The sequence below is a fragment of the Vespula pensylvanica genome, chromosome 22 (genome assembly GCF_014466175.1).
Source record: "Vespula pensylvanica isolate Volc-1 chromosome 22, ASM1446617v1, whole genome shotgun sequence".
Taxonomy (NCBI): domain Eukaryota; kingdom Metazoa; phylum Arthropoda; class Insecta; order Hymenoptera; family Vespidae; genus Vespula; species Vespula pensylvanica.
The window spans coordinates 3,450,276-3,471,459 of record NC_057706.1 but is presented as its reverse complement, the minus strand read 5'-3'; the positions used below and the strand labels follow the sequence as shown (position 1 = coordinate 3,471,459).

Below are 21,184 nucleotides of genomic sequence, written 5' to 3'. Positions count from 1 at the left end.
GCATTGAATCTTCGTGAACAAACGATATCTCTCGTTGAAACGAAAAATTTATCGTTAACCTTATCGTTAAACGTTTTTCTTTTCTCTGAAAAGTAATATATAGGTAACCTGCATTTTCGAAAAATGTTCAAAGTCAGCAAGATGCTAAAACATGAAATTTATTCATTTGTGGCGACTGACGTAAACGACCGAACGTAGTCCATAGAAATTGCTAGCTCTGGTCTGCATTTCAATCCAAAATATGTACTATGTGCAACCGTGCGAATGCGAAATTGTATTCTAGCACCGACAGGGACGGTACCGACGCCTTACATAATCAAACAAATTCAAATATGTCGTATATTAAGCTATACCGCGTGAATAATCGAACAGCCGAATAATCAGATGATCGAACAGCGAAAAATAAGTTCGAAAAAGAAATTTTCGAAGAAAGTTAATCTCGTAAAAACATAACGTATTTGGATATTTAGATGAATACGACGCGAGAACTTACATTTTAACGATACAAAAAGAGATAAGTCGCGTCTATGTAAGTATATCCTCTAAACGTAGCCCGTTCAACTCTGGAAGCAACGATCGATCTTTTTCGCGTGACTCTCGTTGTCAGTCGTTCTATGTCGTTCTATCTCGTATTACGAATATACGTCTTTTTACGATCATCTTTATCATCACGATTTCCTCGATGTTAAAAGTTTTAACGCATCCTTCCACATGGAGATTGACTCGTACATCCACGGAAAGCTTCGACTCGAAACAAGTACAAAGGACGTATACGTCGTACCCTAAAATGGCTTTATTAACTCGTAACCTTACACGTGTTTAATATGTAGTACTTGCCACAGATATATTCCGTAAATGTATATCATTGTTTCAATATTCATCCATTCATCCTCGACGACCAACGTGCTGGACTACGTACGTAGGGGTTTGCAGTAATCATGGCGAGGCATCCATTAAAATCTATTTGCAATTTTCCCCACATGTCAAAAATTCAATTTTTACCTTCGCGTTTTACATAGTATACAAAAGTGACTCGTCTTTTAATCCTTTTTTTGTTTTCCCTCGCGAAAAATACGCCGACAATGACGTTTACTTTAGAGATAAAAATACCGTTAAACTTCCGATCAGTACTGCCGTCAACTATATATCTATTTACACACACACGCACACGCACATACGTGTATACATACATACATATATATATATGTATATATATGTATATATATATATAGATACACACACACACACAGACATATTTATAATTATGCAAATCATACGGACGATACGATACTTAGTGTCAACTCTTTCTCTTCTCCCTTCCTCCTTTAAATGGTAATTTTCCATAAACTTAGGGCATTCGATCTATCGATCGATCGACTCTCTTATTTTTCAGGAAAAAAAATTCAAATCCGAAACTTAGGATGAAATCTCTGTTTCGGCTATTTCGTATCGCCTCTTTTCACTTGCTTTCTCACCCATTTCCGTATTCTTTATACAATTATAAAATATTTTCAAGATACACTCGCAGGCCAGGAATAAAGTCCGAGCACTTCTTGATGCGTCCCCATCTTAAGAGGACTCTTTCAACGAATTTGTCGTATCTTTAAATCGCATCGTCTCTTGTCACATAAATATCGTACACGACTATCATACATAATCTTCATTTTCACGGTAACACGATGGAGCGCTTAAAGAAGACGCGCGAGCGATGATATGAAAAGAGCTTGTTTATCGCAGGTCGCGAAGAGATAAGTTCGCTAAAGCGCCTATCGAGACTGGATTCGAAGACGTTTTACTTTTTCTTCATTATCTGATTACATACGAGAAAAAAAAAATATATATATATATATACTTACATACTGCACCTTCACTTAAATCCTAATTCATAAAAATGTGTCCGACACTTAAGCTTTGTTAAGTAATGATTTATCTGTTATAAAAATTACTGTACAATCGTACAATAAAGAAAGAAGAAAAAAAAAAACGAAAAAAAGAAAAACATGCTACTTACGATTTTTTACCGAACTAATGCATGCCCCTGTGACTACGCTTTTGGAAAAGTTTATCTGCGATAAACAAGAGACAATGAGAAGGATTCAATCATCATGTTATAGACAATAAACTCTCAAAAAGAGTTTACAGAGACGCGAATTAATAGATAATATATATTAAAGTAATTTTTAGCTTGCATACGAAACATCCGTCTGCTATGTTACATACAATTGTTATAACCATTCACACGATTTTCATAGGAGTTTCACCTCAAATTTGCGGTTTCGTCGATCGTCCGCCGACAGTAACTTGGACGAATAAAAAACGAAGCCTCCAAACTTGAGGTTGCACCGATACTTTTCTTTCTTTCTTTCTTTTTTTCTTTTTTCTTTTTTTCTTTTTTTTTTTTTTTTTTTTTTTTTTAATCGTTTCTTACATTTCCTTTTCAAAAATATCAGGAAAAAGTATCGAGGTATCGAAGAAACGGCTGTATGTGTTAGACATTTTACCCGTGTATCGTGTCCCCGCACTCCTTTTCTCATAGCAGGAACACGCAAATTATTAGCGTTGGCGTTTAGCGACACGCTAAAAAATTACAAAAATGATTATAAAACGAACGTGTCCTTGCGCAAGTCGTGCCGAACACGTTCCGTTACGATTGTGATTTCGTCTCGTTTTTTCTCTTTTCTTCTCTTTTTTTGTTTTTCATTTTTTGTTTTTCTTGTTCTTTTTCCTTTTTTTTTTGTGTGTGTGTGTCAACTATTTTAATCTCATTCCCATTTGTTAAATATTAATTATTTTTGGCTTGGTAACTATGTAAAAATCTAAATTAAATAGGTTTATTATTATTTGTGTACGAATGTGTTGGTATTTGGATCAAGGTTAAACGTGGTCATTAACGTTGATCTAAATCCCTTATCAAAGTAATTATAATAGAATTTGGCGAAATCAAAGGACAAAGTTAATCTTGCGTCCGGCGACGATCGTACGATTTGTACGTGCAAAACGTCGTTGCCACGAGTTGTGCGTGAAAAGAAGAAAAAGTAGGACCGCGATGCGTAATTGCAATTTTACACATAAAGAAGAACGTAAATGCTATGACGCTTGTCTGGCAGTATTTAAATATCATCGCTCTAAATACCCCACAGACTGATGTCTATCGAACAGCAAATAGGTATAATATACATATTTATATTTTTATATGTATATATATATATATATGTATATGTATCGTATATATTATCATCATTTCTTTCTTTAGTCTGCATGGCCTACGGTGCCAATGGAAGCATTTTGCTGTCACTTTGCAATGGCATTGCACGAACCAATATTTAAAAATCCCGCGTCAAGAAGTTGTCGGTTTCTCTTTATGGGAGACAATTACTTATGAAAACGATGATGATCCCGCGATAAGCGCCAGTTTGATTTCATCTTAAAGATATAAATGTTAAGTAGTCTTCCGTCTTACTCGCAGTGTAGGTTTGCAATAATTTGTTCAAGTCGCACAGTAAATAATCCAAACGAAATTCAACGTTCGAGATGTAAGAAAAATTTGTCGGTCAATTAATAAACTGACGCCCCTGAATCACCGGTGGTTGTACGTCGTTACAGTACTTTTTTGGCAGTGTTATACGTTGTATGTACGATTAAAAGAGTTTCGTTCAAGTTCTTGATACTTCTTGAAGAAGCTTAATTCTCAAGGTATCGATAGGTCGTAGAACCAACACGCGTAAATACGTGATGCATTCGCACGCTTATTGCTTAAAAAATGGCACTGATTACTGAAACACGAAAGTCGTTGACTGTCCAGAGCATTATTTCAAATAGAATACCTTGTCATAGATCCTATCACCGTTGTTGGTTCTACAATGATCTAAACTAAATTTACTCGTTCAATCGGAGCAATAAGAATCCTTCTCTACAGTTTGAATTCGTTACGAAAGGCAACGCGTGATTTGTATTCCATACTCCTTAAAAAATAGTTATCGATAAATGAAATACAATAAAAGAATCAATGAAACGAAATGTGTTAATAAAAAGTTATGAGAGGTTTTTCTCTTAACATTCCCGCAAACGTACGGCCAACTTATTTTCTTAGTAACAATCCATATTTGTCCGTTGTATAAACGTAATAAGTAAAAACGTGCAATTACAGACTTCTCGCAAAGAAATCTTTCGGTTCGTTATGTGATACTCCGTGCAAGAAAACTAAAAGTTCAGTGATCGCTGTAAACGTTTAGAGCCCCGTAATTTTCAACGTTCCCGCCGAACTGAGATTTCTTGTAAGAATCCTTTTGCTTTTGCACGTGTATCGGTGATGCATCTCCGAGCATAGCTAGCATATATTTGCGCGTAGGCGAGTGCACTGCATTTTGTTAGGGAGGCACGTATGGGGGCGGTTTTCTGTACGTCGGCGTGGGCTTTGGACGATTTTGCCGATTTGTATCACGATTCGTCGCAAACGGCGGCGGCGGCTGGTAAGGTTCCTCGGAATTTTCTTTCGGTAACATTGGCACGTCCGCGCCGTCCTCGCTCTTTTGATATTCAGGAGGTGGAAGCGGTGGTTTCTCTTCCTTCAGGATAACCGGCGACTTATTGCCTGAAAGGGCAAAACCAATTTGCATCACAAGTTCGAGTACGAACGAACCGATCGGTTAATGGCAAAATTAATCGAGAAGATCGTCTTGCAACGATATGACAGAAATTTATAGAGTTTTTATAATGGCTGTACCTGGATCTGGTTTCTCATCGAGCTCGTCTTGAAATATCACGGGTATTCCCTTGCTACGAAAACTCTGTCGCTCGTCGTCCTGCTCGCTAACGCTCATTTTCCCGCTGCGTCTACGTTTGTAGAGTACGCAGGCGATGACGCCGGCGAAAATGAGCATGGCTGCTATTATAATAGCTGGCAGAACGAACGTTATTAGATAATCATCGTGAAACGCTCCGATCGAGGTGGAATCGTCGATGGGTGGTACGTGACTATCTGGAGGAACGCCCGTCAATTCACCGCGACATATTCCCATTGGGATTACTGTGATTTGTTTCACTGGGAACTTCAGACCCATCACGTCTAAAACCTCGTCGGTGACCGATCGTCTATCGTTGTCACTCTTAACCAGTACCGCTCGTAATCTATTTACTTCTTTGTGAGCACAATAAGCCGTTGGTAATGTTTTGTTATGCCACGTGATGACAGTACTACCGTTCGAAATGCTGTGTAAAGAAATAGCGCTCGTGTCACGATCGTGGTACAAGTCACGCAATTTTTCAACAAAATTGCGTTTTTGCATGGCTGAATGTGCGAACGATTCGTACGGTATATCCAAAGTCATCGAAAATTCAACCGTATGCGTCATAGGCGGGGCCGGATGTACAACGACTACTAAACCGTCCGTAGCACTTGCGCCTGCAATTAAAACGTTCACATACGTACATGTGTGCGCGCGTATGAGTTAACAATCCTTTTCGGTAGACATGATTACCTTCTCTATCCGTCACGACCAATTGATATTCTTTTCGACCTACGTCATTTTGCAAAGGCACGCCATAAAATTCTTGATTTTTATTATCAAACTGTAACCATTCATGGGGCGGGATAGGAGTACGTTCAATCGTCAAAAGAGACATTTTCATGTTGCGAGAGGATCCATCCTCTGAATCAAAGAAGGTGTCCTGAGGATAATAGAAATATTATCGATAAATCGCAATCGAGTTATAACGTAATTAAAACGGTCGTTCTATCAAGATTTATTCAAAAACAAGATGATATGTACCTCTGGAACTTTGAATACGAGCAACTCTCCAACAGTGGCATTTACGTGATCCACTTGATTTCTTGGAACAGGAGGGAAATTTACTTTGGGTTCTTCGGTATGAACTTTAGGTATTCCCGATTGATTCATATCCTCGCATTGTCCGATTCCTTGGAAAACGACACGCTTCACCCTTAATTCAGGTGCCAAAGCTGCTCTCAATAAAGGACTAGGATCACCGTCCTTATCGATCAAAATCTGTTTAGAAAGAACGTTTACGATGCAGAACATTCGTGTAAGATCTTTTTTAAATACCTGTTACGTTTTCTATAAATTTCTTATACGTACGCGTAATAGTTCATTTATATGATCCTTGGGACATTCGCTACTACGAGGGAAGGTATCGTTCATCCAAGTAAAGATAGCTTGATCGTGATCGATGTCGATAGCTCGTACCGTAATATAATATGGATCCGCATCACCGTATAATTCGGCCAAACTTCCAATAACCTAGAACGAATCGTTACAAGTTGTATCGTTATTGAGTACGCATCGCGATTGGCAATGTTATACGTTATATCGTTAAATACCTGTAATTCCCAATCAACGTCGGTTGGGAAAAGATTACGTTTATCTATTTTTAGATAAATACTGAACTCATGGTTGACGATGCGACTCAATCTATGCTGTTGAACGTGAACATCCAATATGTCAGAGACGTTTAATCCACCACTGTCCGTGGCTACCAACTCGTAATTCCAAGTAGAAATATCATTTTCAAGGGGTCTGTAACGAACGAAATAATGAAATGCGAAGAGTAAGAAAGGAAAAGGAGTAAGAAAGAAGGAAACAATCAAAGAAAAAAGAACGATAAGAAATAAAATCGATGTACGATGATATATTCTACGCTTGTACTTACAATCCATAGACTTCTTGCGTACGGGGATTGAATTGAAGCCAATTAGTACTTTTGATCGGTACACCTTGCAAGTACAGACCTAATTTTAGATTTCTCGTATCCCCGTCTTCGGGATCGCTGAAGGTGTCAGGAGGTATAACGTAACTTAACGGTTTGCCAGCGATCACTCGAAGCTTCTTCAACCTTCTATCCTTTTTGGGTGGCAAATTGCTAACCGGAAGTTCAATATTTTCCGTCGTAGCCTGCGACGGTGGAATCGTAACGGTCGTAGTCGGCTGAGCCGTGGTAGTACTAGCGGTAGTAGTACTAGTAGTAACGCCAACGGTAGACGTACTCGTGGTCGTCCGTGTCGTATGTACCTCCGATGTCGTGTTAGATGTAGATACCGTAGCAGCTTGTGTGGGCGGAATAGTTGTGTGGGCACTTGTAGTGCCAACAGTAGTAGATGACGCAATTGGGGTCATTGTAGGTTGACGCGTTGCAGGTACCGTCGTTCCATATGTTGCCTAAATAGAAACCGAACAAATGTGAGTAAGAGGGGAGATACAAATGTAAATATACATTTCCTCGATAAGGAAACGATAAAAACTCGAGTCTTTTATGTAATATTCGAGACTATCTTACACCTGACGACCTAATGCGAGTAAGCGGGAAATTTGTGAATATTCGATGCGGACAAGGTAATCGAAATAGGAGCAAAATGAACTATCATACAAATGAAAAGCACAAAGCATAGAAGCATTACCTCTTCGAACGTAACGTTAGCAAAAACAGTGGTAGCTTCTGTTTCTGCTTTTCCAGTAGCGCTGGTCGAAGCAGCTGTTGTGCTAAATTGAAGCGTAGTAATCGATGGTAGAGTGGTAGTGATTTCGGGAGAAATTGTGGGTAACAGAGTAACAGATTCCATGTCCACGCGTTGAGTATTATCTTCGCTGTCTTCCACGATATCCACCTTGGTAGATTCTGTTGACGGAACAACGGTGGTCGAAGTGGTAGCTGCTGTTGTATCTGCTATTGTGCTTGTCGTAGTCATGCTACTTGTAGTAGTAGTAGTACTAGTAGTAGTAGTAGTAGTAGTAGTAGTAGTAGGAGTAGTAGTAGTAGTAGTAGTAGTAGTAGTAGTAGTAGTAGGAGTAGTAGTACTCGTGGGCATTGTCGTAGCTTGAGTCGTTGTGGTTGAAGTTGTCGTAGTTGGCATGGTTGTAGTGGTTGTAGTTGATGATGACGGTGTAAATTGGGTGGTTGTTGTCTGCGAAATCGTTAGTAGATGCGATGTAAGGCACGAAAAACTTTGTTAGTTACATTAGAGGGAGAGCGCGAAGGTGTATGGCAGAATACTTTTGATCTCTTGTATCCAGATTCGTCGCAAGATAGAGCAATACGCTGTATGGAGTTTTAATTATTGACCTACATCGTCAGAGTGTATCTATCGAGATAGCTTAGCTACTGTACTGCGCGAATACTGCAAAATATTTTCGACTATCCTAGAGGACGTACGAAATACATTTTTAAGCACGGTGACCCCTTGAAGCAATGGCACAGCAAATGAGCGTAGACAAAGGAGTAACGATTTCGATAAAAGCCGAATGTAGCGACACATTGTCAACAAGTTTTTTTTTTCTTTTTTATATATATGTATATATATATATATATATATTCTTCTTTCGGGAAAATATACTTACGGTCAATAGACCACTGAACGAAGCGTTGGCAGCGTTTGATTCAGCAGTACGTGGATTTGTAGATGGAACGATTTCTCGTTCGTCAACCTCTTCGTTCTGCTAAAAAGGGAAACATTAAAATGTTTATTCGATTAAAAATTTGTTTTAACGATGTCGGAAAGATAGATAGGCTATTAATTGTTTCGTACGCCCAAATCTAATGTTTCTTCTCCATGATGATGTCTATGTGGATGTTCCAACCATTCGGTGTTTCCTCTCGAGTTGACGTTGGGCACGTAAGATGGTTGCAACGGTGGTTCCGTGATCGCTTCGTTATCGTCGCCACCGTCTTCGTCCTCGCCATATTCATCGTCGTCGTAATCGTAACCCTCGTATTCGTCGGCATCGAAATCACCAGATCCAACTTCTCTACGGTTTCTAGATAGAGAGGTCGAGTCAGTCTTTACACGCCATAATAGTACAGGAAGTTGAAGAACCTCCGCTAGTGTCCCATCTTTCGCCTGATCTCGCAGCTGCTTGACTAAATCCGTCTGATGCCTCCATAAGTGACCGTCGCAGCCAACCTGCGCCAAAAATCTCTTTATTTATAGTCCTTTTATATATACATTTATTTATCTGTTTATATATATATATATATATAGATAGATAGATAAAAAATACTACAAGTAACAATAATCATTTACAAACTTTACCTGCCATTGGATAGTCGTTAGATGTCTTTCGGTGCGGTATTTAACATTCCCAGGCCCGGTAAAAATAACTAGAGAATCAGGATTCGAGTTTTCCTTTCCACTTTGCGGGTGCATAGAGAATGCGCTCTAAAAACAAGAAGGTAAAGTTACACGTACGTATAACCTATGCGTATATATGTATGTATACGTTATATCAGAAGATAAACGTTGAAACAAGAATACTAACGGTGTGGAGTCCCAAAAATCCAGCGAGATTCTCGATCGCATTTACTTTAACGGACGGTGTGAGATTCTCGAATTTGACATCCAGAAAAATCGTTAACAGCGTCTGGTCTTCTCCTTCTTTACAGTGACTCTAAAATACAAGTAATCGTTTTAATATTCTCGCATCGTAAGCCTTTCGTTTATACGACCCTTGCAAATGAAACCTGAAGAATTAGGGTCGTTGGACACTTGGAAGTTTACTCGTACGTTGGTGACGCATAACGATATCAATTGGCATCAATCAGTTACCGTCTACGAAACTAATTTCTTTATGAGATTTAAATATAGCAATATCTCGCATCGAAACGACGAGAAGGACCTTTTAGAGCGATAACGTCAACATTCGATATATCATATATATTATAATGGCTTTTCGAACTTAAATAATTTAATACGTATTTACATAGTTTTCCTTTCAAGTAATTATCTTTTTAATCTATACGTATGAAGAACGATGAAAAACGTAACGCGATAACTTTGCTAATTAAAATTGCTAGTTAAAAAGTCATTTCATTTGGTACGCATAATTTATTTATTGAGATTATAAATCGGACGGAGCGATATCGACAGGTGCTTCTTTTAATTGCAAATCGATAAATAAGCAAAAATAGTTAAAATAAAAAAACAAAGATAATCAAGCTGTACGATTCAGTTGACGTCGCTCTAGATTTAACGACGGCATTAATTTTAACGATCGAACGAAATCGAATTATTATACCGACCAAATTCGTCTTAAAAGCATATCATTCATTTTATCTTTCGTTCGGCTTCGAAACTTGACCTAGAAACTCACGATAGGTACCTGTTGTGCGAGCTGGACGTAAAACGCTTGAAACGTTGCCAAGAAAATGTTTTCTTCTCAACCCAAAGGCAACCACGTGGAGTGCTCGACACATTAACAAAATCGGGAAAGATTGAGAGAACGTGCGAAAAATCTCTTTGTTTTCTACGAGATATGTTTAATTACGCAGCCTACATTTTTTTCACGATATATGTATATCGACGTTTCTTTAACGATTTATCTCTTTAGATTGCAAACTGAATGGCAAACTAATTTTACCTTGCCGTCTTTATGCTTGACTTCCTCTCGTTTCTCCGGAACTACATGCACGAAGAAAGCATCTTTGGCGTTGTCACCGTGTTTTCCAATAGCCTTGACGATTAAATGATGATTACCAACATCCTTCTTCGATGGGACACCAAGAAGAGTCGAAGCAGCATCGTCCCAGTACAACCAACGGGACAGGTTTTGTCCATTTGCCTCGTGTATCTGAATCGTGATGAATTCGATTCGATATCTCTTTACCAGAGTGAAATCGAAGATTTCAAGGGACAAGGATCGCAAATTGGATGGCAAACAGGACTCGTTCGGATTGTTGGCTGTTCTCCCGTAAAGAGGGAGAGGACAAGAGAGGGGGAGGGAGAGAGAGAGAGAGAGAGAGAGAGAGAGATAACGAACGGTTGAGCGAGTAAGTAAACTTTTGACGTTGAAACGACACCCCGAATCGGTGCTCGAGAATTTGGCACTTATCCAGGTATATAAAAGGGAGAAAGAAAGATACCTGTGCGAGTAAGGTGACGCGAGTCACTCACCTCGTAACGATCCACGCTGCCACCGAAAGCTTGTCTCGTGATCCTTAACTTGAAAACATGACCCACTGGAACGATGACATCCGGTATATCCCATAATCTCTCGACTCGATGATGTCTCTTTGTATCTTTCACCAATCTTCGATCGTGTCCCACGGTTCTACTACGATCGATGATATGTCTCTCGATCGATGGTGTACTGCTGCTTTCCTCACCGATGTCATCAAAGACCAGGTCGTCCTCTTGCAAGTTAAATCCCAGCACTAGAGGCAGGAGGAGCAGGTACGTCAGGATATGAGGCTTCTTCATTTTTAGGGGAGAATCTTCAGGCTCGCTTGTATCATACCATACTGCTACACCTGCAAATTTTATCGTAGGAGTTAATACGATATAGAAATAATTCAAGAAAAAAATAAATAATTTTAAAAACAGCATTGAGAAGCAATATGATCGTCGACCGAGTCAATTATTTTATCGAAATACTACATTTATTATCGCATCGTTGTGTCGATAAAAACAGCTTCGACATTTTCTATCAGTGCTTCATTCATTCAATATTAATTGTATTGAAACGGAATGATAGTATCGGCGTACGATGCTCTTATGAAAAACTTTGAACAATTACGAGAACAAACCGACTCTTTCTCTCTCTCTCTCTCTCTCTCTCTCTCTCTCTCTCTCTGGTTGCAGTTTTTCTAGGACGTGATCGATGAGAGCTAGAAGAGAGATTGGATTGAGAATGAATCGTTGGCTGATTCAAACGAGGGTTCGTTTCGACGAGCCGAGAAGAACGTGAATGTAAGAGAACGATCGACAAATTACGATAGCACCAACGATAGCACCAACGACAGCACATTGAGAAGAAGGAAAATTGATTCGGGAAATAAATCTTTGAAAAAAATCGATCGTTTTTTCTTGACGCTTGGCAAGATCCGTTATGATGCTCGGTCGTAAGTAGAATAATGGCATTTAATTTCTTCGTCAAAAGCACGAACTTTAAACTACAAGTGCGTAACGATATACAGCATTACGTTTTCGGTTAGGAATGTCGAGCATCGTTCTGTACGAGGCACTTATACGCATGCACGTGTTCGAGTACATCATCGTATTCTTCCTATAAGAACGAACAAGTCTTTATGCGGGTGGAATATCGAAGAGGATGATGTCATTGGACGCGTTGGTCCGGCTTCCGAGTAAAATGATATATAAACATTGTCCGCTCGGTGAATAAAATTCGTAATATACCGGATGATAAATGTAGATAGATAACGATACATGGAACGAGATAAAAGACACTTGGGTGATTCCTAAGCATCTAAAAATATGCGTTTAACGCATATTATTTATTTTTTATAAATATTCATTAACAAATGGACTCGAAAGATTTATCTTTCGAATGATATTTAATACGGTCTGTAATACGCTTATCGATGTTCCAGCGTTTCCGTGACTTAGTGCAAATAAATGAAAATTTTTATTTAACATTCCACCGAAACATTCGTTGACTGTTAAGGATCAACGCAACACGTGGCGAGTACAAGCTGTGACTATCGTTCTTCTCGTGAGGCTACGCGAATAGAATGTAGAATTGGTCGGATGTCTCTCAGACTTGGAGGCGCCGAACGGAAGTGTTGGCTGTGAGGCTTACACGATCGATAATGTACTATGAACGGGATCGATAAGACCAAAAGCATTTTGTCCTTGTACAATGTTTCTTATATCGCCTACTCGTATCTATGATTTTCTATACAGAGACCCGTGCGACTTCCGTTCTAAGAGTTCGCACAGCTGGAATCCGGAACGTTCTTGATATGTTTATCGACCGTGTTTCAGACTGTCCCCATCTTTCGTTGCAATTACGTACATCACTTTGCATCGATTTTCTTTAATATTTATGATAGCATTTCACGGATGAACGATAGCCAACGATAGTTGTTCGTGAAAGTTTTTTTTTTTATTATTATCGTGACAAACGATCAGATATCTGCACTCGGTTTTCTATCCAACAGTTCGATCTAGTTCTAATGGTGTTACATAAATTGAAAATGTTCGTTCGAATCTAAATAAGGGTCGATCGCGTGGTAACACGTTGCAAAATGTGAAAATGTACATCAGCGTTATCCTATTTTACGAATAAATGCAATCGATACGAAAAAAGTAGCCAACGTTGATTTTATTCATGTCTCAATGAAAAAGAAGGTGTACCTGAGCAAAAGTAGAAAAAAAAGAAAGAAAGAAAAACAAGATGGTTCGCGTATCGAATTAGAAATCATACGACCATTCTGCAAAGAGTGCTTGACCCACGTCGCAATAACGATGGCTATGGACGATCTGTCCGTCCATCATCCATCAATCTGTCTGTCCATCCATTCGCGACCGTCGTAATTGACGTTATGCTATGTCAAACTTGGTGTAAACTTGGCGCGATCGGTGTGCACGTGCGGCTGATCAAGCGTAATTAAATTTGACATACGATCGTTGAAAACCCGATCCTCGAAGGAATCGTTCTTAGATCGCTTTGCAACACACTCGCATAGACAACACGCTTTGCGATACGTATGTAGACACCTTCGAATCTCTCGATTTTTCCTATAAGATTTCATAGAAAGCCGTATTAAGTTCTCGATCATTGATGTAAATCGAAAGAAACGTTGTAGCGAATGTAAATCTTAAAAAATATTGATAATCGACGAATAAGAAAAGAAAGGATTAATTACATAGAAAAAAATAATAATCATGCTCGACGATAAAGACCGACGATTATTCGAGGTAAATAAAAGAGCAAATAAAAGAAATCGCATTGGTTCGATTTATAATGAAATATTTCGAAGGAAATCGGAAACTGGAAAAAAATTGCAAAGCTTTTCGCATTCGCAACCGCAAACTAATATCCCGCGCAAGGCAAACATTAGGATATTTACCAACGGTTCGATTTTTCCACTCTCACGTCCCAACGCAAATTCGTTATTTCCCCAACAATCGTTGGTTCTTTCTCTCTATCTCTCTTGATCATTCATACATCCTACTCGTTAATACCTATAGCAGATATAGAATAGAAATAGATTTGATTCGCGAACACGATTCGAGCTCGATGCTTGAAAAATAAACGACGATTTGTCATTCGCCGAGAACCGAATGAAAATTTTTGAATAGACAATGACGAGGACCAAATTTTTGGTAAAATTCATCAAATATTTTATTATCGTTTTTTCTAAATCATTTCTATATCAATACGTGATATTTGATAAATTATCTATTCAGAGAGAGGGAAAAGTGGACGTTTCTCGATGAGATTCGAGGTGAATTAACGTGCATTTGATCGTAGCGGACTGCGTAACGATTTGCATGACACCCATCAAAAACCATTATATGGGATATGTTAGAGCACTTTCCGACGTTTCCGAGGATTTAATGACGCCATGGACTCGTACTTTTTTTTATTTATAAAATGTAGAGATAACTATATTTCGAGATCATAAATCCAAATTTGACGACCCCTGACGCGTAATCAATCCAGCGTAGAATTCAACCAGTAACTCGAGCTTATGAGTCTAACCTATCCTTTCTCTTTGGCTTAGAACGGACTAGCTTTAACGCGGATGCATTTTTCAAAAGGTATCGGAACGCATTGCATTCCGATCGAATTGAAATCCGGATGTCGAAGAATAATAAAGAATAAAAAAGAAAACGAGTGCTTCGTCGTTCGTTCGTTCGTTCGTTCGTCCGTTCGTTCATTCATTCATTCGGTTTAATCGCACATATCGAACGCACAAAGCAGCCTTGTACTCGAACGTGAATCCAAAGACCGTTCGAAAGGAAAAAAGGTCTGAGATTTCACGCTGACAGTTATTTCTGAAGTTATAAACAGTGACGTCAGCCTTGTGATATCAAATCGAGACGAATGAATGTTTAAAAGGAACCTCCAGGCGTTGCAAGCATCGTTTCTTCTTTAAGATCTAAATTTAAATTGATCTTAACGCGTTCCGCGGCCGCCCTTTTAAATCTTTGGGTTTTCATTCACGAGAACGAATAATTTACAATTCCGTACTACCGATTTGAAAAATTCAGGCGCAAACCTGAAAGGATCTTAACGCGGAACGGAAAATGTTTCTCTCGCGGAAATGCAAACGTTAGAAGAATTCGACGGACGGTTTTCGTTGGATCGTCCGAAGGAAAATGCGATCCAGGTTGCAACGATACACACATACACACGCGTTCCAAGTTGACGGCCTGTTCCGATATTGATCGAACCCTCTGCTGTATCGGCTTAACCGAGCTTTATACCTAGAAACTTAAGTAACCATTATCCTTTCCAACTTATATCTTCGATCAGTTTGAACGACATTCTTTTCGATAACGTTAAAAAGAGAAACGATCGTACTTCGGGAGAGAGTGACGGATCGAAAAGTACTAAAGTTCGACGAGAATTTTATTGCCACTCGTACTCTTTGCTTCTCGTCTAAAGTCCAACGATTGGAGTGGAAGGGAGAATGAGAGGTAGAGAAAGAGAGAGAGAGAGAGAGAGAGAGAGAGAGAGAGAGAGAGAGAGAGAGAGAGAGAAGAAGAAAGAAGAACGGTGTAGAATTCTGTACGCGGCAATGAACGGACTCGACGTGCTCGTAATTGGATCGAAATAATTAAACTGAAACTCACTGTGCCGATTGGCTTATGCAGTAACGATCGGCCTAATTATAGAGAACCTATATCATCTTGTATTTCCCTCAAGGAGTATCTATTTATCCAACGATTATTTGCGATAATTCTCGATAGTCAATACGCGTGGAAAGAGGAAAATCCTTATATATAGGTACCTACGTGCAAATTTACGATGGATTTAAATATACGTTTATATTTATTTTATTTTTATTCCCGCATTCGGTTGTATCATCGCGGTCTTTCATTTTCGAAAAGACTCGATCGATTTGCTTTCCCGCGATGCAAAGTATCGTTTCGTTTACGATATAAAGATTAACAAACAGGCCGCTTTGGTCTCATTCATTAGCCTTATATTATATCGAACAACGATTACGCGTTGTTAAAGCTAATGCTTAATCGATATTATCGCTTATGGGATATCGTAAAATAATAAATTTCTACGAGCAAGAAAAGGGTATTCCTTTTTCCGAGATAAAACGTTTCTCGTTTTCTTTCTTTCTTTCTTTCTTTCTTTCTTTCTTTCTTTCTTTCTTCCTTTCTTCCTTCCTTTCTTTATCGCATCAGTTTTACACGCCTTCGCGTACGAAATTTTCAAGTCTGCGGACGGCATTTAATGCTTCGTGCGCACGTGCTGTGTACACAAAGGAACATTTGCTTAGTCTTCTGGTCTAGCAGATGTTACCGCGAACGAGCTGTAAAAGCGTACCTAATGTCTAGCGAGATTCTTGCTGGAAAAAATTTATAATCCTCCTCGTACCGATAATCGTACGAGAATTCCATATACCAACCGTTTTTGTATTTTGATCTTATTTCTCTGAAAAATTAATTCGATTTAAAAATGCTCGCAAAAGGTATTATCAAGGAAATGTAAGAGAAAGATACACGATTCGTTTGGATTAAAGGATTATGTATTATATTTTTTACTTGGAAAAGATAATTGTCTTCGTTCCTAATGTTACGAGATTACTGTTCCCCCGCCACCAGCCTTTTCTTTTTTCGCAGCTGCAACGTCCTCGTAAGCTCGCCTTTTTCAGTTCACATAACTACGCGAATTCGTAGAAGCCCCCTAATCCGTGTGTGAGTGCTTCGTAGCCGGCTTTTGAGCACGACGCCACCACCTCTTTTCCCATTTTCCTCCAACACGGCAGTACATCATCCTATCCCGGAGAGAGAAGGGAAGTCATGGTTTCGCAAGAGAGAGAGAGAGAGAGAGAGAGAGAGAGAGAGGGAAAGAGAGAGAGAAAGTAAAAATAAGGTCAGGCGAGGGTCTGCATTAACAATGTCGGAAGATTTTTGACCTTGTTGCAGGTGGTTACCGTTCCATCAGATATCGTTCTCCTGTGCGAAATTCCCAACGAGAAAGGAAGGAAAAAGCAAAGCTCGAAGACATTCTCTTGGGACCGAGGAAGGTCTCGACTAAGCGCCATATATCTCCGAAGGCTAGAGACAAAAGTTTACTTTCCCTATACACATATCACCTCCTCGTTCTTTCTTTCTCGTTACTCTTCGAGAATACGATTTTAGATTGAACTTTTCATTCGGTCTTACCTTCCCAAGTGATTCATCCAAAGTAGAACTGTCTAGAGCTGTCTAGAGCTATCTAGAGCTGTCTTTTATAAACGCGTGACTACCGTGTCAACCTTTTTACATCGTTCTTACATCGTTATGTTATATATTTCTAATTATGATGCACAAAAGAATCAGAGAGAGAGAGAGAGAGATAGAGAGAGGGAGGAAGGGGTGAGAGAGAGTACGTTTATGAACGAACATTAGAGTATTAAGATGCGAGCGTATTGGAGATGAATACGTGTAACGAATTTGACGATCAGGACCGGTAAAGAAGTCGTAAGGAAGAAAAGAGAGTGAATCGGTAATGAGGCTGTTGCAAGCAGGACGTGAAAGCGAACAGTTGTTCGAGAAAAGTAAGACGAACGTGCATAGGCATTGTTTCCTAAAGATAAAACGATCCGGTAATCTCAGAGTAATTTGAAAGTTCCTTGAAACTTTCTGCTAATGTTATTTATAAGGGTTTCTATTCTTATCGATAAAAATATCCTTCGTATAGATATATATCCCTACAATTTTATTAATTTATATCGTAATGCAATCAATAAACGGTACAAATATTTAACGTGAAATCTAGAAACCCCCAGTAGCAATGAGAACGCGTAAAATCATTGTAAATTTAATCGTCATTTTATCGGCTTACATATTTAAAGGTATACATATATGGTTAAAACGCAGAGATGGAACGTCTCACTCTATTTCTCTCTCTCTCTCTCTCTCTCTCTCTCTCTCTCTCTCTCTCTCTCTCTCTCTCTCTCTCTCTCTCTCCCACTTTGGCACTGGTCCGTTTTGATGTTTCCCATTGGGTACAGGACGAAATGAAATCACGAGAGGATTTAATAAAGCCCAGGCATATTTAGTCGGTACACAAAGTTTTACTTGCTCGTCTCTAGGGGGAATGAAATTCTCCTAGGTCTTCCACTCACTTAGCATAAAGTTTAACGTAGTAGAGAACGGTGAGTAGTATCGTCCTTCCAAACAATGAAAAACGGTTGAAAAGTTTTGAATAGCGCGCGCGTACAAGAGAGAGAGAAAGAGAGAGAAGCAAAGGTTGTTTTTCATCTCTTCAAAGCGATCTTTCTAAGCACATACTGAACCGGTCGTAAAATTACAGAGGATTAAATATACCATTCATTTTTGTATCACTACGATTAAATAAAATATCATAATGATAGTCGAGAGGACGTAAAATAAATGCGCGCTATTGTCGAAAGAGTCGCATTTCAAACTTTTCCACTAGCCGCGGATGAAACGAATTTTAAGTGTTGAAATATATCATAAAACCGAGTGAACTGGATTTAACAAGAGAGACAGAGAAAGAGAGAGGAGGGAGAGGGGGAGAGAGAAAGAGAAAGAGAGACGAAGCTCGTATCTTTAATGATGTAATACGAAAGGAAAATAATTTTTTTTCTCGTTCTTCACGAAAAACGTTCGAAAACGTGACGAGAGATAAAAGAAACTTGCAAAGAGTATCAAAGAAGCATCGGCGGAAATTCGTATTGCTCTTATTTAAAACGGGAGCTAAGGGATCTCCTAAAAAGAAAACCAAAGAGAATACATACATCTTCTGCGAGCAAGTATTTCTCTTTTTTTTTTTTTAAGTTATAAATATATAAAGAAAAGGATAAGAGGAGAGACCCTGGTGACATCGTGAAATTTACAGTTTAAAAAAGGAGATTTTCAATAAGGTTTTCAGCATTTTTAAAGTTTAAAGCCATAGAAAAAAAATTCAGGGTATTCGATTTATTCTCGTAAAAGCAAAGAAAAGCGCTTATGGTCGTTTAAAAGCAACCACGCGGAAATCTCTACCATGTAATTCATATTTTCTAAAGCTACGAACACGACGATTATCTTTTAATCTTTGCGATTTGCACGAACTAACATACAGTACGGACCTTATGTATACTCGACTGCTTAATATATCTAGATACGACACTAAATGCGACTAAGATGATATTTGTAAAAGCGCTCGCTCGTCGAAACATCGACGTAATTTTGTAATCACGCGAATGGTGAATTTCGTTGAACCCACTGATTACGTTGGATCTGTTAATAAAGAGATCGCGTGTTTTCGCGTAATCGCTCTCTAACCTATATATCGGCTGACCCCTATACGTGGAATTCTATATTTGTCGATAAACGTGGAAGGAAACTCTTCAGAGGTATTAAATAATTAAAAACCGAAATAACAACCGAATAATGCAAGTTTTCAAGAAAATAAAAGTTATCGGTTTAGTCACTAGTGATAGAACGTGAGAAAGTGAATTATCTGCTGAACCGTTTGCAATAATGAAAAAAACGAAATCGATGTCGCGCTGCTTTAATTTTCTCTTAAAATATCGTTCGAGGGGACAATATAATCGATCGAATAAATATACGATCTCTGGAAATATTAAAGGTATAATATTTTCCAAAAAATAATTCCAACAAAACCGTTTTTGACGATCGAACCGATCTTTCAGCATCGATGAATTTTTCTCACGAGGGACGTTGAGAGGACGTCTATATGTAAATCTAAAAACGCCGACAAGTATATCCTTGCCGACGGTCTATCGCCTACTCGACTGTATATATACACGTCTATGTAAGCACTTTGGTGTATATGTCTATATCAACGAATGGCGTTTGATGTACTTACATATGCACTCTCGTCGAGACGTCTAACGCCCAACTCTCCAAGGAGAGACGTACGTAACTTTGAAATACGTTTGAGTAAAACAAATTCATTCGAAGAAAATACAAATGAGATACGAACACGTTGCAAGCCTGGAATAAAATTCTCAAGAATAATCCCCGTCCACCTTCGCAGGTACCACCCTTCCAGCAATATCATAAATTAAGTCTGAGTTGAGTCTGGAAAATATTCGTGAGCGTGGATGTTGCCGAGAGTTATCGAAATCCGTATGAAAGTTTGAAAAGTTATTGCTCGAAATAAATATTTATGCGAGGCGGCAAAAAGGCGATTTTAAACGACAAGGCTTAAAAAGATCGACTTTGACGTGTCAAACTTGCTCTACCGCTTTCGAGTTGTAATCAAATATTATACGTTCGATTTTTTTACTTTTCCCTTTTTTTCTGTCGAAAAATACGTCAAAATGTTTCATAGTTACGTGTTTAGACGAAATCCATAAAAAAAGAAAAAAAAAGAGTAAACGTGCACGCAAAGAGACCAAGGGATATTGTCAGTGCACGTTTCGCGCATGTTAACCAGAAAAAAAAGGGTACAGCCGAGTATAAACACCATAAAATTTTCATATTTACAGCTAGTATTATTGTGAGTTATCGCTTAGCTCGTCAATATATCACGATCATGCGCAAGCATCGAACCGACAAATAAACCTTCCGGCGATAATACTCGCTGTTCGTTTGTTATTTTCAAAAAAAAAAAAAAAAGAAAAAAAGAAAAAAAAAGAAAGGTCTTGAACGATAACTCCTCTCCTATCAAATTCCATTACGTTATACGAATTGTGGTCTTACCACTGTATCTGCGTAGAAGAGAGAAAGAGAGCCGATCGACGAGGAGAAATATGTACTTATATACGAATAGATCGTCGCTCGTTTTTATAACGTCAAGCCACGAGCCCCCTGCTTGACTCCATAGAAATTCGCGAAACGAACGTGACAGCCTCCTTGATTTTGATTCATTTCGAATCAAAATATATAAGCACCTATGTATATACCTATACCGTATAGAAAAGTACTCGCTGTCAGTATAGAAATCCCTGCTTTTCCTATCCCTTTACTAGTCTCTCTCTCTCTCCCCCTCTCTCCCTCTTTCATTTCTTTCGATAAAAGCCTACCCTTGAGCCTTCGAAATTCTAAAACAATACCCTTTGAAGGCACGATTCGTGCCTTCCGGAAGGGTCTACCGCGACTGCTCGATATACGAGCGCTCTTCTCGAAATGCTTCGTTATTTTCACACCGCGTTAATTGACTTTCGAGACGACATCGCCTTTGTTCCATGTCTCTTGGGGTTCGAAAACGCGTGTGCTTCGTGTCGAAGTCGTCCAATAATTACACCCGACGTCGTACACCATAAAGTAGAGGGAATAATATCTTGTAGGTAT

General features: G+C 38.9%; 1 protein-coding gene across 6 annotated transcripts in view; it reads right to left on the bottom strand.

The window, feature by feature from the left end:
• Positions 1–1,997: 1,997 nt before the first annotated feature.
• Positions 1,998–21,184, bottom strand: part of LOC122636479 (dystroglycan-like) — a 50,569-nt gene continuing 31,382 nt past the window's right edge. For 3 of the 6 annotated variants that reach the window (XM_043827714.1, XM_043827710.1, XM_043827712.1), the window contains 14 exons: positions 10,898–11,253; positions 10,365–10,574; positions 9,267–9,395; positions 9,041–9,166; positions 8,537–8,911; positions 8,349–8,447; positions 7,412–7,915; positions 6,667–7,172; positions 6,338–6,533; positions 6,096–6,257; positions 5,769–6,005; positions 5,478–5,667; positions 4,724–5,401; positions 1,998–4,591 (listed from right to left, as the gene is read on the bottom strand). In XM_043827714.1, coding sequence (XP_043683649.1) covers positions 4,368–4,591; positions 4,724–5,401; positions 5,478–5,667; positions 5,769–6,005; positions 6,096–6,257; positions 6,338–6,533; positions 6,667–7,172; positions 7,412–7,915; positions 8,349–8,447; positions 8,537–8,911; positions 9,041–9,166; positions 9,267–9,395; positions 10,365–10,574; positions 10,898–11,203 — 3,942 coding nt within the window. In that variant the 5' untranslated portion in view covers positions 11,204–11,253 and the 3' untranslated portion in view covers positions 1,998–4,367. The remainder of the gene's footprint in view (positions 4,592–4,723; positions 5,402–5,477; positions 5,668–5,768; positions 6,006–6,095; positions 6,258–6,337; positions 6,534–6,666; positions 7,173–7,411; positions 7,916–8,348; positions 8,448–8,536; positions 8,912–9,040; positions 9,167–9,266; positions 9,396–10,364; positions 10,575–10,897; positions 11,254–21,184) is intronic. The other 3 variants (XM_043827711.1, XM_043827715.1, XM_043827716.1) reach the window with 3 other exon arrangements.